The 14,737-nt window shown below is 35.0% G+C and overlaps 2 protein-coding genes across 7 annotated transcripts; one reads left to right on the forward strand and one right to left on the reverse strand.

The window, feature by feature from the left end:
• Window positions 1–6: 6 nt before the first annotated feature.
• On the reverse strand, window positions 7–5,484 carry LOC127153199 (CD48 antigen). 4 transcript variants are annotated; one of them, XM_051094165.1, is made up of 6 exons: window positions 5,013–5,484; window positions 4,617–4,937; window positions 4,345–4,415; window positions 4,146–4,248; window positions 1,595–1,891; window positions 7–1,451 (listed from the first exon to the last, which is right to left on the reverse strand). In XM_051094165.1, exons 1-6 carry the CDS (start codon window positions 5,053–5,055, stop codon window positions 1,297–1,299), a joined length of 990 nt encoding a protein of 329 aa, XP_050950122.1. In that variant the 5' UTR covers window positions 5,056–5,484; the 3' UTR covers window positions 7–1,296. The 4 variants fall into 4 exon arrangements, with proteins under 4 accessions (XP_050950122.1, XP_050950121.1, XP_050950120.1 ...); XM_051094164.1 differs by having other exon boundaries at window positions 1,595–1,697; window positions 1,794–1,891; window positions 4,146–4,415; XM_051094163.1 differs by having other exon boundaries at window positions 4,146–4,415.
• A 4,582-nt stretch (window positions 5,485–10,066) lies between these two features.
• Window positions 10,067–14,687, forward strand: mettl21a (methyltransferase 21A, HSPA lysine). 3 transcript variants are annotated; one of them, XM_051094168.1, is made up of 5 exons: window positions 10,067–10,330; window positions 10,869–11,021; window positions 11,147–11,258; window positions 11,337–11,730; window positions 14,475–14,687. In XM_051094168.1, exons 2-5 carry the CDS (start codon window positions 10,875–10,877, stop codon window positions 14,497–14,499), a joined length of 678 nt encoding a protein of 225 aa, XP_050950125.1. In that variant the 5' UTR covers window positions 10,067–10,330; window positions 10,869–10,874; the 3' UTR covers window positions 14,500–14,687. The 3 variants fall into 3 exon arrangements, with proteins under 3 accessions (XP_050950125.1, XP_050950124.1, XP_050950126.1); XM_051094167.1 differs by having other exon boundaries at window positions 10,091–10,330; window positions 10,847–11,021; window positions 14,475–14,681; XM_051094169.1 differs by lacking the exon at window positions 14,475–14,687 and having other exon boundaries at window positions 10,110–10,330; window positions 10,847–11,021; window positions 11,337–11,842.
• Window positions 14,688–14,737: the final 50 nt, after the last annotated feature.

The following is a 14,737-nucleotide window of genomic DNA, read 5'->3' on the forward strand; positions in this document are numbered from 1 at the left end:
ACAGCCTTGAAGATGAAGCGCTGTAGGATGCTGATCTCCTGGAGCACCAAAGGGTCTTAAGATCTGGAACACGTAGATGTGGCCCTGGAGTAGGTGCTGAAGGTCCTTAGCTTGGAACACGCAAGCAAAAGTACCCGAAGTGTAGGTTTGCTCGCCGGAGCTTAACCTTGTTGCAAATGTCTGTGTCTTCTGCCTCTCTGGGCTAGAGACTCAGAACTTGGTCAGTCCGCTTTGTCTCTCTAGGATGGAGACTCGTGCTGCATCTGTTGTCTCGCTGGACGAAGACTCTGAACATAGAGTCTCTCTTTCCTTGCAGGCTGGAGGCTCAGAACATGGTCATATCTGTTGCTGCCTCAAAAGATGGTGACTCGGACTTGGTATCTGTTGTTGTCTCACCCTTGTGGGTCGCTGACTCAGAACTGGTTGATCTGTTAGTGTCCCTTCTTTTACAAAACTCAGACTCAGAACGTTGTTGTTCTGTTACAGTCCTTTCCTTGATGGCCAGCAAATTCAGAACTGGTGTTTCTGCTATTGTCTCACCTTTGCAGGCCGGAGACTCAGAACAGAGATTGTCCTGTTTGTGTCTTTTCTTCACAGGTAGCAGACTCAGTACGGAGGTGATCTGTTTCTGTCTCTTCCCTTACCGGACTGAGACTCCTTTATCCCTTTCTGATGAGGAGTACATTGCAATTTGGCGCTTCTCCATTTCTGTGCTGTGATTCGCTGGTTCCATTAGAGTGGGGGAGCATGTGGTTGCCCACCCTTCTTTCCTCCTGTGGAATTTATTTGCATAGTCCAAAAAAGCTAGGAAAGTGTCACTAAAATTTTACCGCAGAATTTCTCACTTTCTCACTGATGGCGTTGGACAGTTTGCTTATGCCATTACTCCAAGATCCAATCAAAATGTAGCAAACCTTTGTCAATTTAAATTTTGTTTGCCACAAAATGATTAATCAGGGGGGTATTCCAAATGTCCCTGTTTTTCATCATCACACAGATACAGATTCTATACAGATAGTTAATATGTCAGCATTTGAGTGCATGAAATGATCTCAGGAAACCCTTCAACAATCTACTGGGAATCAGTTCCTGATGATCAGTTCAAACTGACAGTTTGGTCCTGACTAAACAACAAGCAGATTCAACAAAGAAGAATCTGTAATGTTAAACGTCACTTTAGATTTCAAGAATCTTTTGATTATTGTCTAAAAAATAAATAAGAAATTGTAAAAAAACAAAAAACAAAATCCCTGATACTTCCAGATTTATGTGAGGGAAAGAGGGTAATCCTAGTGATCAGTATTCAGGGACTGACTGTGATGTTTTCCGCTTGTGTTCAGCTCTTCTGGATCTGATGTCATAAACCACTATGATAACAGTAGCCACGCCCACCACAGCAGAGATGACCAATCGAATCACAGCTTCAGTGAAACCGCAACAGTGAACAGAGTCTGAGGACAGGAAAAAAAGGTTTTATTGAGAACCATAACTAAAGTTATGACAAACACACCAACAACATCTTAACTAAAAGAAAAAAAAAACATTTATATGTTGTGTTTTCTATGAATAAATATTAATATCACCACTGACATACCTGCACATGTCTGACAGACTTCACTGATGTTTAGATGTTGCGTCTGGTTGCTGATGGGATTGTTGATCACACAACTGTAAGTGTTTTTATCCTGATATTCCACCTCCAGAGGTAGAGAGAGACTGTTGTTGAGATCAGACACACTGATGCTGGACAATAAACTGTTTCCTTTGTACCAGGAGAGAGTCACATCACTCACATTCAACACTGAACACAGCAGTGAACATTTCTGCTGTGATGATCCTGATGATGAAGAACATGTAGAGTGTCTGGTGATGACAGGAATGGGAAGACGAGCTGTAAAACATAATTTAATAAGGTAAAATAAATACTATATACTATAGAAATATTGAGGGGAAAAATACATTAATTTAATGCTCTATCAATAGTATCTGTGGCCTGCTAATATCCTTTGAATATATTGCAATATATATGAGATTTCAAACGATATGTTGTGAAAATACTGTGAAGAAAGGACACATTAAATTTAACTACTCACCATATACAGTAACAGTGAATGATTCTCTTGTGAATGGACTCTGCATTCGATGAAGTCACAGCAGAAATGTGTCATTAATCTACTAAAAATCTCCTGATGCTTTCAGTATCTTAAAACTGTAGATACTGAGTCTAATGGATGAACCACGATAACATTTCAATCTTCAAAATGCTATAAAAGGCTGAATGTCAGTTCCTCAAACTCTCACAAGTCACATGTTGCAGACTATGAGAATATCAGCACAGTTAATTTTTCAAGTAAACATTTACTCTTGGTCACAACTATTTATGCATGCTTTTTGCGTATTACATTTAAATGCTCAGATCCAGAACGATCAGTCACATTTTTATCCATGTATTATACATATATTCTCTAATTTGTTTTACTGAAAAGTTTTGTATGCGCAAGTAAAATTTGCTGTTCACATTAGCTGAAAAGCAGTCCTACACCCATAAACTACACACTCACACATACTGAGCTCATGCAGATCAGAAAGTGACTTTCACACATTATTTCTGCTGATTATCTGTTTTGTCACAGTCAGTGTTTTTTGTGATAGCGTTCATGCTTTTACACTTACTTCGGGTTCTAATATGCCATTCTCTGTAGTCTTTGTCTGACGGTAATTTTCAGAAGAAACTAGCTTGTTTTGCAGATTATTGCTGCTAAAAATGGTCAATTATTGTCTTGTTTTGGGCTGTACTAATCAGTCGGACCAGGAAAAACATTTGAAGTACTACAGACTGCCAAACGTTATAACAAATCAAGGTGAAGAGTGCAAAAAACTGTCTGAGGAACAAAAGGTGTTTGTGGTTGGCCAAACTGAACCAGGATTTCCAGGGCAAGAATCTTGACAACATTCATGTTTGTTCTTATCATTTCCAGTCAGTTAGGTGAAATATTAGGCTAATATCTTAATTAATACTGCTTGTACGTATCTTTACCACCTATTAACTTTAGTTTGTCAAAATATTGTGCCCCAGTTTTGGCTTAATAAGTCATTCTTTATATGATTTAGCAGCTTCCACACGTTTTTTCTGTGGTTTGGACAGCATAAATTAGTAGAACAACGTATTCAGTAGTACCAGTGCCGGCCCGTCCAACAGGCCATACAGGCGGTCGCCTAGAGCCCCGCCCTAAAGGTGCGTTCACACCAGACGCGAATGAAGCGTTAAGCGCGAGTGATTTACATGTTAAGTCAATGCAAAGACACGAATAGACATCCGGTGGCGCGAATGGAGCGTTTTGGGCGTTTGACGCGCAAACGCGTGATTCGCGCGAGTTGAAAAATCTGAACTTTGGCGAATATTCGCGCCGCGTTAACCAATCAGGAGCTTGCTCTAGTAGTGATGTGATTACGACGTAGCGAGCGGAGGCAGAAATCCGAAACAACAATGAAGGACAAAATCATCGTCGCTGTATGTGAACACCCGGAGCTGTACGATACATCTTCGTACTTTTATAGAAAAAGGAATAAAAAGGATCTTGCTTGGAAGAAAGTGAGTGAGGAGGTCGGCCCTGGTGAAAAAACCAGCATATGCTGGTAGGTAAGTTTTGATGCTGGGGATGCTGGTTAGGTAGGTTTTTTATGCTGGTTTATGCTGGTCCTTTGCTGGTTTATGCTTAAACCAGCATAAACCAGCAAAGGACCAGCTTAAACCAGCATCAAAACCTACCTAACCAGCATATGCTGGTTTTTTCACCAGGGGGACAATCTGGTAAGTTGTAAAAACGCTCTTTACTCAGTTTGAGCTATATAACGTTACATATTGACGGACTGATCTGATGGACCCAGACACGGCGGCGAATGAGTCTACGCCATTTTCAGCCTTCCATAGCACAAAAAGCGCAGCTACACACTTAACAAAATCCATGTCAGCCATTTCGCAACGAGACTGGAGCTGCCTGGCAGAAGCCCCTCCCATGACGCGAATTTGCGTCTGTTGTGAAGTGAATTTCATGCGCGACACATCACATCTTAACTAAAAGAAAAAGAAAACATTTATATGTTGCGTTTTCTATGAATAAATATTGATATCACCACTGTCATACCTGCACATGTCTGACAGAATTCACTGATGTTCAGATGTTGCGTCCGGTTGCTGATGGGATTGTTGAGCACACAACTGTAAGTGTTTTTATCCTGATATTCCACCTCCAGAGGTAGAGAGAGACTGATGTTGAGATCAGACACACTGATGCTGGACAATAAACTGTTTCCTTTGTACCAGGAGAGAGTCACATCACTCACATTCAACACTGAACACAGCAGTGAACATTTCTGCTGTGATGATCTGGTGATGACAGGAATGGGAAGACGAGCTGTAAAACATAATTTAATAAGGTAAAGTAAATACTATATACTATAGAAATATTGAGGGAAAAATACATTATTTTAATGCTCTATCAATAGTATCTGTGGCCTGCTAATATCCTTTGAATATATTGCAATATATATGAGATTTCAAACAATATGTTGTGAAAACACTGTGAAGAAAGGACACATTAAATTTAACTACTCACCATATACAGTAACAGTGAATGATTCTCTTGTGAATGGACTCTGCATTCGATAAAGTCCAGAGTCTGTGCTTCTGATGTTTCTGATGGTCAGAGATCCAGTCTGACTGTCTACCTGTACTCTGCCTCTGAATCTCTCATCATAATATGTAATATGATACGTAACACTATTACGCCAAAAGACTGTAGCTATGCGAGTATGTTCAGGTTGTAACCACCTCCATTCTATTTGATATAAAAAACTTCTTGGCATCTCAGTATCAACAACATCAGTGTGTAGAGTGACAGAATCTCCCTCTGTCACTGACACTATCTTTACTCCATCTGCATAAAACACAAGACAACAAGATGAAACAACAGTGAACTAAACCTGAAGCCATAAAAACTTGTTTAACTTACCAATCAGATGCCACAAACAGAGGAAAATGAATGTGTGAAACATTTTTCACCAGTAGGAGATAAAAACACTCCACAGATCCAAAAAGCCACAGCAGAAATGTGTCATAAATCTACTAAAAATCTCCTAATGCTTTCAGTGTCTTAGAACTGTAGATACTGAGTCTAATGGATGAACCACGATAACATTTCAATCTTCAAACTGCTATAAAAGGGCTGAATGTCAGTTCCTCAAACTCTCACAAGTCACATGTTGCAGACAATGAGAATATCAGCACAGTTAATTTTTTTAGTAAATATTTACTCCTGGTCACAACTATTTATGCATGCTTTTTGCATATTACATTTAAATGCTTGGGTCCAGAATGATCAGTCACATTGTGTTTACGTTCTTCATCTGAGATGAGTTTTATTCATGTATTATAGATATATTCTCTAATTTGTTTTACTGAAAAGTTTTGTATGCACAAGTCAAATTTGCTGTTCACATTAGCTGAAAAGCAGTCCTACACCCATAAACTACACACTCACACATACTGAGCTCATGCAGTTCAGAAAGTGACTTTCACACACATTATTTGTGCTGATTATCTGTTTTGTCACAGTCAGTGTTTTTTTTGCGTTCGCACATTCACACTTACTTTGGGTTCTAATATGCCATTCTCTGTAGCCTTTGTCTGACGGTAATTTTCAAAAGAAATGAGAGTCAATGTTTTAAAGATGCATCATAAATCAGCCATGTTGGTGGCACTGAACGTAAACAACGCCACTGAACCGAATGAAATTAGCTTGTTTTGCGGATTACTGCTGCTAAAAATGGTCAATTATTGTCTTGTTTTGGGCTCTACTAATCAATCGGACCAGGAAAAAACATTTGGAGTACTATAGACTGCCAAATGTTATAACAAATCAAGGAGAAGAGTGCAAAAAACTGTCTGAGGAACAAAAGGTACTTTAGGTAGGTACTTTAATGTCATCCACCGATCGGTGTGCGCAGCGCAACTTAAAGCCGCACGCACCGTACATAACTAAGATAACGCGCACCAGTGCTGTACAGTGTGGCATATGTGTCGAACGTATGAAAATAAAAATCAGTCCGTGCGTTCAAATTTACCTCAGTAGAACGTGTGCATGGATTTTGCATGGGTTTGAGTCTGTTTACAAACCTGTTGGCTATGGAACGCCATTGGGGACAATACCTATTATATGAAACGCGTGAAATCTGGACGCATTAACACGCAAAGTTTGTACGCGTAAATACGAAGTATATGTTCGGGTGTCGCGTCAGACTGCACAACAGCCAATAGCGTTGCTCTATTTAGGATTTAATTTGCATTTGTGATGGGATGGCAAGTTGCTGTATATGTATATAAACATCAGACCACATTTCTTTTCGTGAGGGATGACGTGCTGTTAGGTAAGCAAATACCTATGCAAACGTCACAAAGATCACAATTTTACGTTGGCATGTACATAGGCAAGCATAAAACTTTAGAGTCAATGATGCATTTATACGTTGGTTGTGATGTCAGTGCTGTGTCATCTCATCTGGTTTGTACTCATGCAGGTTAGAAATAATACAAATAATACAAATATCTTGAATGTATACTGTATATGTCAGATAAAAATAATGTAATAACAACAATATATTGTAACAATCACAAATTTAACAATTATATTATAACAATCAGGCAAATCCAAAAGCAGAAAACAAAGCACCAGTAGCCTATGACAATTCACAAATCTTTAAACCCAGACACAATCATACGACACATAAACATTACAGAATCACTACAACAGGCGGACCATGCAACATAAACTGTGGGGCAGCCAGTCCAAGTCCAAGTGTAAATAGCAACAGTTGTGGATTCAGTAGACATTTAGATGCTATTTACTTATAAATAGTGAGAGATAACGTTACTATTTGCTCCTCAGTATTGTTGTGCATTAAACATCCTGCAACCTAACTGACAGTAAATCATTATATTTATAAAACAATATTAAAATCATGGCAACTTATTGAGATATTAAAGAGAGCTACCCCTAACCTTACCCTAAATGTAACTTTTATGAATTAAAATGAATTTTAAGTCAAATCATTTTTATTGAAAACAAATGCGTTTATTAACTGTAAAGTAATAAAAAAGCGCTGTCAGTGGGAATAGAACCCCGGTCTCCCTTTACACGTTACGCCACAGAAACCGCTGACTAGAGGTGACTTTTTCCACATATAGGGTAACGTTAGACTGGCCTAGTGTATTTAGTTCTGCCAACAAGTAGGCTATTTGCAGTGGACACCTCGAATGTATTAATCAGAGGGGAAATGTGGTCCTTGGATCACCGAGACCACTCACTTTACCTACAGGACAAATTCCTTTAACGTTACAAAAGAATATAATGTTAATTCATGCAGTCATTGAGTGTATTTAATCATTGACCCTAAATTATCACCAGTTCAACTAAAACAGAAAAATTAGTATGTCGCACATCAAATAAGACTTAGAAATATTACACGTTCAAAAATGTCATGTTTACACGACGAAAATGTTCGTCTAGAAACACGTAACAAAAATACACGGCCAAAAATGTTACGTTAAGGCGATACAAACGATCATGTCTTTAAATAACACAACAAAAAATTTCGTGTATAGACGTACAAAACGTTCGCGAAAAGACACGTACAAACTTTGCGTGTTAATGCGTCCAGATTTCACGCGTTTCATATAATAGGTATTGTCCCCAATGGCGTTCCATAGTTGGCTATTGAGAACATTTTAATGAGATGATTTTGCTCCAAATTCATTTAATAACATCAGTCAAGATTTTGAAATAACTTCCTTTTTGTTCGGACGTGGTTTCACATCACAGAATGAGGCAAAATCATTATTTTACATAGTATTCTATAATGTGATAAAGCCTGTTGATTATCATTGTATTACATATTCACATAAAAACTCCCGATATGGCTCGAAGAACAGAGATAAACCATTTAGTCGCAATCGTACAGATATGTTTCCATGTTTCATGAGTTAAAACTCTCTGAGTTTAATTCAGCTACGCCAAAGCGTATGCCTTTGTCCATATTAGGGATTTCCTGTATGAATGAAACATTCTATTACATGCATTACATATATTAACACCTTATTTTGGGTAATAATAGGAATAATAATACTTCTCTCTTAAGTTTTTTCTCCAGTGTAGAGGATTTTTCTCTCTCTCTCTCAGTGAATGCATAAGATTTTCTGACAAAAAGTTACATTTTTTTTTGTCAAAGATTTTAAATCATAACTAATTTTATAATGCATTTTTATACCTTTATAAACATTTATAGTTAGGCCTCCTGTATGTTAACAGGTCATGCTACAGCTTTCTGTAAAATATATTGATAATCATTAACAATAGTTATTGTTTTGTTTGATGTTTTTATTTAGTAATAACAATAATCAGAATTAGTCATATTGATAAAAAACAACATTTTGGCCAAATTGTGCAGTCCTATACACAGGCCCAACAAACTCAGTGTTCTGTATAATTTTTGCTAAATAAAGTCTGAAAACCTTGATAGAATGATAGACAGTATCCAAACAATATCTTTCTGGGGCTGGGAAAAAAGAAATGTTTGACTGCTATACATAATATTTATTGCTACTTGTTTTTTTTTGTTTGTTTTTTTTTTACATGCAGTGATGCCCATGATCACAGACAGCCACATTTAGCATGTTACATTAAATAATAACAGACCCAGATTCAATGTAATGCAATAAAGTTTTTATTTTTTTTTCCATGTGATCATCAGTCAATCCTTAAAAACAAGCAGAATAGCTTGCATTTCTTATAATTTATGAATATTGAAGCCTAAGTTTATTTTGTTTATGCTCTGTTTATTCTGTTTAGTTTTTGTGTATACGTCATTTATATTTATATTTTATGTGCTTTCTCTTCACTAGTCTAATTTCTGTGACAGTTTTTTACACTAGTGGGGCCCCACAAACCTACAGGCCGGCAATGAGTAGTACTTTAACCGTGCAATCAATGCTGTTGTTTACATCCGATTATTGCCAAAATGGACGTGCATCCTGGTAAGTTAACTGACCAAACCGTGACGTACAGTACTGTGCAGAAGTTTTAGGCCACTAGTATTTTCACCAGCTAAAAATGGTTTAAAGTAAGTTATTTCTATCTTTTGCTGTAGAGTGTCAGTAAAAAAATATCGGTTTACATTTCCAAACATTCTGTTTGCCATTAATTGCAATAATCTAGTGAGATTTTTGTTTACACAAGGAGTCTGACAACAGCCAGTGCTCCACACTGACATCTGATCTCACCATCATCCAGTTTGTCTCTGGAATGACATGAAAAAACAGAAAAACCGAGACAGACTAAATCCAGAAGAACTGTGGCAACATCTCCAAGATGTTTCAAGTAACCTACCTGCAAAGCTACCTGAAAAACTCTGCACAAGTGCACATAGGGCAAAAGCTGCTTTAAACGCAAAGGATGGTCACATCAAATGCTTATTTATTTTAGTTAATAGAAGTTCTTTGATAAAGAAAATCTATTTATGACATTGTTTTTCACAGCATCCTCATTTTATGTGCCTAACTACCTAAAAATGTTAACAGTACTGTAGCTTTGTAGGTGTAGGTCTCTTAAAGCATCTTGGAGATGTTGCCACAGTTCTTCTGGATTTAGTGTGTCTCCGTTTCTTAAGACAGACTGGATTGAATGATGGAGAGATCACATCTCTGTTTGCACAAGGAATCTGACAACAGCCTGTGCTCCATACAAAAATCTCACTGGATTATTATAATTAATGGCAAAATGAATGTTTAGAAATGTAAACTGATATTTCCTACTGACACACTACAGCAAAAGACCGACTTTAACTGACTTTAAACCATTTTTAGCTGATGAAAATACTAGTGGCCTAAGACTTTTGCACAGTACTGTAAGTGGAAACACTATAAATGTAGTCATTCGGTCGCATGTGTTGTATATTTAGTAGTCACCGCGTCTTCGTTGGGCTTCATACTTTTCTTGATTCAGTGAAGGAGTCTGCTAATTTTGAAGTGTTCCCTCATGAACGATCAACACTAGTAGCGGTTACACGCCTAAACATCAGATGGCGCAAGTGAGTAACGACTGACAGCCGTAAAAACGGACGAAAGACGGATTTCAGGACCATGCTGAAGTCTGTTTCGCTTACAAACAGTCTATATCCGATTTTCCTTGAAGTTATATAATTTGTCTGTGTTATGAAAGCACATTGTTTTCAAGCGTTACAGAATAAGCAGCTGTTAACCCGGTGGATTTACAAATAGGTATGTTTATGCCTACTAAGTTACATACAACATGACATAAGATAGCAGAGACATCTTCTATAACTAACTTTTATTTTATGATTAAAGTACTTACGAAATCTTATTTGTGACCCTGGACCACAAAACAAGCCTTAAGTGGCACGGGTAACGTTATATTTGTAGCAATAGCCAACAGTACGTATGGGTTAAAATGATTGAGTTTTCTTTTACGCCAATCATTAGGACATTATATATTATTATTATATATATATATTATAAATTTCATATCGAAAATATATCAAACATTAATTTTTGATTAGTAATATGCATTGCTAAGAACTTCATATGGACAACTTATAGGCGATTTTCTCAATATTTTGATTTTTTTTTTTTTTTTTCACCCTTAGATTTAAGATTTTCAGATAGCTGTATCTCAGCCAAATATTGTCATATCCTAACAAACCATACATCAATTGAAAGCTTATTTATTCAGCTTTTTGTTTTCCAGAGTCACATTTTAGTCCTCTATATTTTTAGGTTTTTCCACATATTTCAACAGCTCAAGATGGCTTTAGTGCCCTATGATGAGAATCTACTTCCTGCGCTGTCAAAACTTCACCAGGCTTCAGCTGAATTTACTTTGGCCAATCACAAAATCAGACTCAGCCAGGACTGGAACCGATTGGGTGTCGCTGCTGTGGTCTGGGATGCAGTAAGTTCAGTTAAATCAACCGCACTTAGTTGGTTAAAATCTGGACTGGTGAAAGGTTGATGTTCAAATCCCACTGGAGTACTTTTTCTAGTCATAATACATTGGATCCCTGTTTATTTTTTCAGGCGGTAGTGCTCTGCATGTTTCTGGAAATGGGAAAGGTGGATCTAAAAGGAAAGAGAGTTATTGAGCTTGGAGCCGGCACAGGTTTGGTGGGCATTGTTGCCGCTCTTCTTGGTAAGAATGAGTACTTTGCTTGTAAATTTCTTTTTTTTTTGTTTTCCAGAATTATTTTAGTATACTCCATTCTTGCAGGAGCCAATGTGACGATTACAGACCGACAACCTGCCTTGGAATTTCTGACTGCCAACGTGCGTGAAAACGTTCCTCCCGGCCAGCAGGAGGCGGTGCGGGTATCCGAACTTACCTGGGGTGAGAATCTACATTTGTATCCCTCAGGCAGCTTCGATTTGGTCCTAGGAGCTGACATTGTGTACCTGGAGGAGACGTTTCCTGCCCTCCTGCAGACTCTTGAACACCTGAGCTCGGAGAACACGGTGGTGTTGTTGTCCTGTCGGATTCGTTACGAGCGAGACGAGAGGTTTCTGATGGAGCTGCGGCAGAGGTTCTCTGTGGAAGAGGTCTATTATGACTCTGAACGGGACATTCACATTTACAGAGCCGTGAAGAACAGGACCAACACAGAGCTGTAAGAGCTGGTATTGGGGAAACTTTGGGGGGAGCTTCTTGCTTTGTAGTTTAAAGCATTTTAAGCTGTATAAAAAGTACTGAAGATGATTAAATGATGATATTTAAAAGGACCAAGAGGTTTGACCATGTTATGTTTGGCTTGGGCAGCAGGTGGCGCTGTTATACAGGACTGGAATAATCAGGTCTTTTGCTAAATATAGAGACCTGTTTGGGCTTTTTAAATTTATTTTCACTTGATTGATTTTCATAAGTGAGTACTTGGGTTGCAAATGAGATGGATAATCATAATAATTATGGATAATAATTATTACTACTATTATTAGTACTATTAATAATTTTTGTTTTCTATAAACAACCCAAAATATATATATTATTATAATTAATATAATTAAAACATTCTTATTTAATTAATAACAACAACAACAATAATAATTATTACTAATATTATTATTGCTTATAATGATTTAATTATGAATATAAATATTATTTAAATAAATATAACTACTATTTTACTACTACTTGTTTTCTATATGCAGTCTAAATGTACATCAGTTATAATAATATAACCTACAATTATTTAAATAGTTAAATTATTAATAGCAAAAAATAATATAACAAATATATATACAATCCAAAATATATCCATTATTATTATTATTGTTGTTGTTGTTGTTATTTTATTAAAATTATTATTTAAATGTATTACATTTAACTGTAAAACAACAACAAATCAACTATAGTATTGTTGTTGTTTTGTTGTTGTTGTTTACCATTATTAACTATGATTGTTTTTATATATAATGTTTATAATAATAATAATAATAATTATTATTATTAGTAGTAGTAGTAGTAGTAGTAGTAGTATTACTTAAACTTATTATTTAAATGTGATAATAAATATTTTTTAAATGAATATAAAAATAAGTTAATATAATTTGCTTGTTGTTTTCTATATACAGCCCAAAAATATATCAAATATAAAAAAACTAAATAAAAAAATAAATAAATAAAAAAATAAAAAATAAAATCGTTATTAAATATAATAGTAAGAATAATAATGTAATAAATATTATATATATACAATCCAAAATATATCAATTATTATTGTTGTTATTATCATCATTATTATTTAAAGTTATTATATTTAAATAAAAAAACTACTTCTTATATTATTATATTACTTATAATAATAATAATAATTATTATTATTATTATTATTATTATTATTATTATTATTATTAACACGATTACTAACTATTCTTATGTTTTCATATATAATGCTAAATGTTTATTATTATTATTATTATTATTATTATTAAAATTATTTAAAAATGATCATAAATATTATTTAAATAAATATAAGTTAATAAAATTGAAAATCATTACTACTACTACTTGTTTTCTATATACATTCTATTTCTATTGTTTCTATTTCTGTTGTTTTCTATATTCTATATACTAAAAAGCAAAAATTGTTATTATTTAAATATAATAGTAAGAATAATAATATAATAATATAACAAATATTGTATACGTATGTATACAATCAAAAATATCTCTATTATTATTATTATTTTAAGTTATTAGATTTAAAATGTAGAACAACAACTACAGTAATAATAATACTATTTATGATTATTGTTATGGTCTAAAAAGTAGTATTTAAATATTATCATAAATATTATTTAAATAAGCATAAGTTCATATAATTAAAATCATTATTACTACTATAATAATAATAATAATAATAATAATGATGAAATATATGCAATTCAAAATAAATCCATTATTATTGTTTTTATACAATAATAGTATAGTAGTAAAAGTAGTTACAATGTATTACTGGATATGTTTAAGTGTATATAGAAAACAATAGCTGTTATTATGACTGTGTAATGCGTGTTGTTGTCGTTAATAACAATAATGATTACAACAATAACAATAATATTAATAAGTTAATTATTAATAATAATGAACAGTGATAAATTAAAAATCAATTCCAGAAAAAAGTCTGTGAACCTTATTTTAATTACCGTTTTCTACATAAATTAATCATTAAATTTCAGATGATGCTTAAATAATATATATATATTATTTTATATATATATAATAATAAATAATATGTATGTATATATAGTTGTTAAAACTTTTTAGAGTTGCAAAAATAATGTTTGTGAACGTGGGAAGTCTCCACAGTAATTTTTGATGTTTTAGGATGTTTAGGAAGGCCAAACCGGGACCAAACATTAGCTACGCTTTTGATGCATTAAACCCCAGATACTTATCATCAAAATGACCCTTATCTTGGATAAACATGTTTCCAGTTTTACAACAGATAGCCCACATCCTGTCAAACCGATCAAAAACTCCAGCGAGGACTCTTCCAACTGTTCAGGCTCTGAGATATTTCAAGTCAATCAATAATTCGAGAAGTTCTAATTTCAGAATTGCATGTCAATGCAGCTTGTCTTTTACGCTTCCGACGTATTACTGCGCACTTGGAGACTCGTAAGTGCTATGATTCATTATTGTGCCGCACAATAATGATGTGTGTTTTTTCGATAAACAAGTCATTACTGGACCAAAAACGTCATGAAGCGGCGTGACATCGTCCCTGATGCCACTAGAATGTCGTTAAAGCACATCACCTGTTCAAAAAAAAGGATGTTATAATGCGCTGCGGCCCATGCTGCATTAGGCCATATCGAATTTAAGTGAGTGTGTGTGTGTATTTGTTTGCAGAGGAAGTCCGCTTTGTGGCAGATGAGACAGTTCCACCTGAGAGCGGTCAATAAAGACGACACTGAGATATTTGTTGAGCTTTTAACAGGCTTTTAAACCCTTGTTGTCTGCTGTTAAATGATTTCTGAAGATCCGCTGATATGGAAAAAAACATCCTTTGAAGTTTCCGTCAACCCAATATTTTGTAAAATGTCATAATTCGCTTTTGTTCGAAACACTGCCACAAAAAAAAGTAAAATCTACTTCTGAAGACGGTTGTAAAC

Source organism: Labeo rohita, chromosome 22, assembly GCF_022985175.1.
Source record: "Labeo rohita strain BAU-BD-2019 chromosome 22, IGBB_LRoh.1.0, whole genome shotgun sequence".
Classification (NCBI taxonomy): Eukaryota; Metazoa; Chordata; class Actinopteri; order Cypriniformes; family Cyprinidae; genus Labeo; species Labeo rohita.

Excerpts from the sequence above, each read along its gene's own strand:
- LOC127153199 (XM_051094163.1), bottom strand. The coding sequence starts at position 5,055 with ATGTTTCACACATTCATTTTCCTCTGTTTGTGGCATCTGATTG. Across the intron at positions 1,892-4,145 it reads ATTCTGTCAGACATGTGCAG|CTCGTCTTCCCATTCCTGTC; the intron begins GTATGACAGTGG and ends TATGTTTTACAG. Across the intron at positions 1,452-1,594 it reads AGTCTGTCAGACATGTGCAG|ACTCTGTTCACTGTTGCGGT; the intron begins GTATGTCAGTGG and ends TCCTGTCCTCAG.
- mettl21a (XM_051094168.1), top strand. The coding sequence starts at position 10,875 with ATGGCTTTAGTGCCCTATGATGAGAATCTACTTCCTGCGCTGTCAAAA. Across the intron at positions 11,022-11,146 it reads CTGCTGTGGTCTGGGATGCA|GCGGTAGTGCTCTGCATGTT; the intron begins GTAAGTTCAGTT and ends TTATTTTTTCAG. Across the intron at positions 11,731-14,474 it reads AACAGGACCAACACAGAGCT|AGGAAGTCCGCTTTGTGGCA; the intron begins GTAAGAGCTGGT and ends ATTTGTTTGCAG.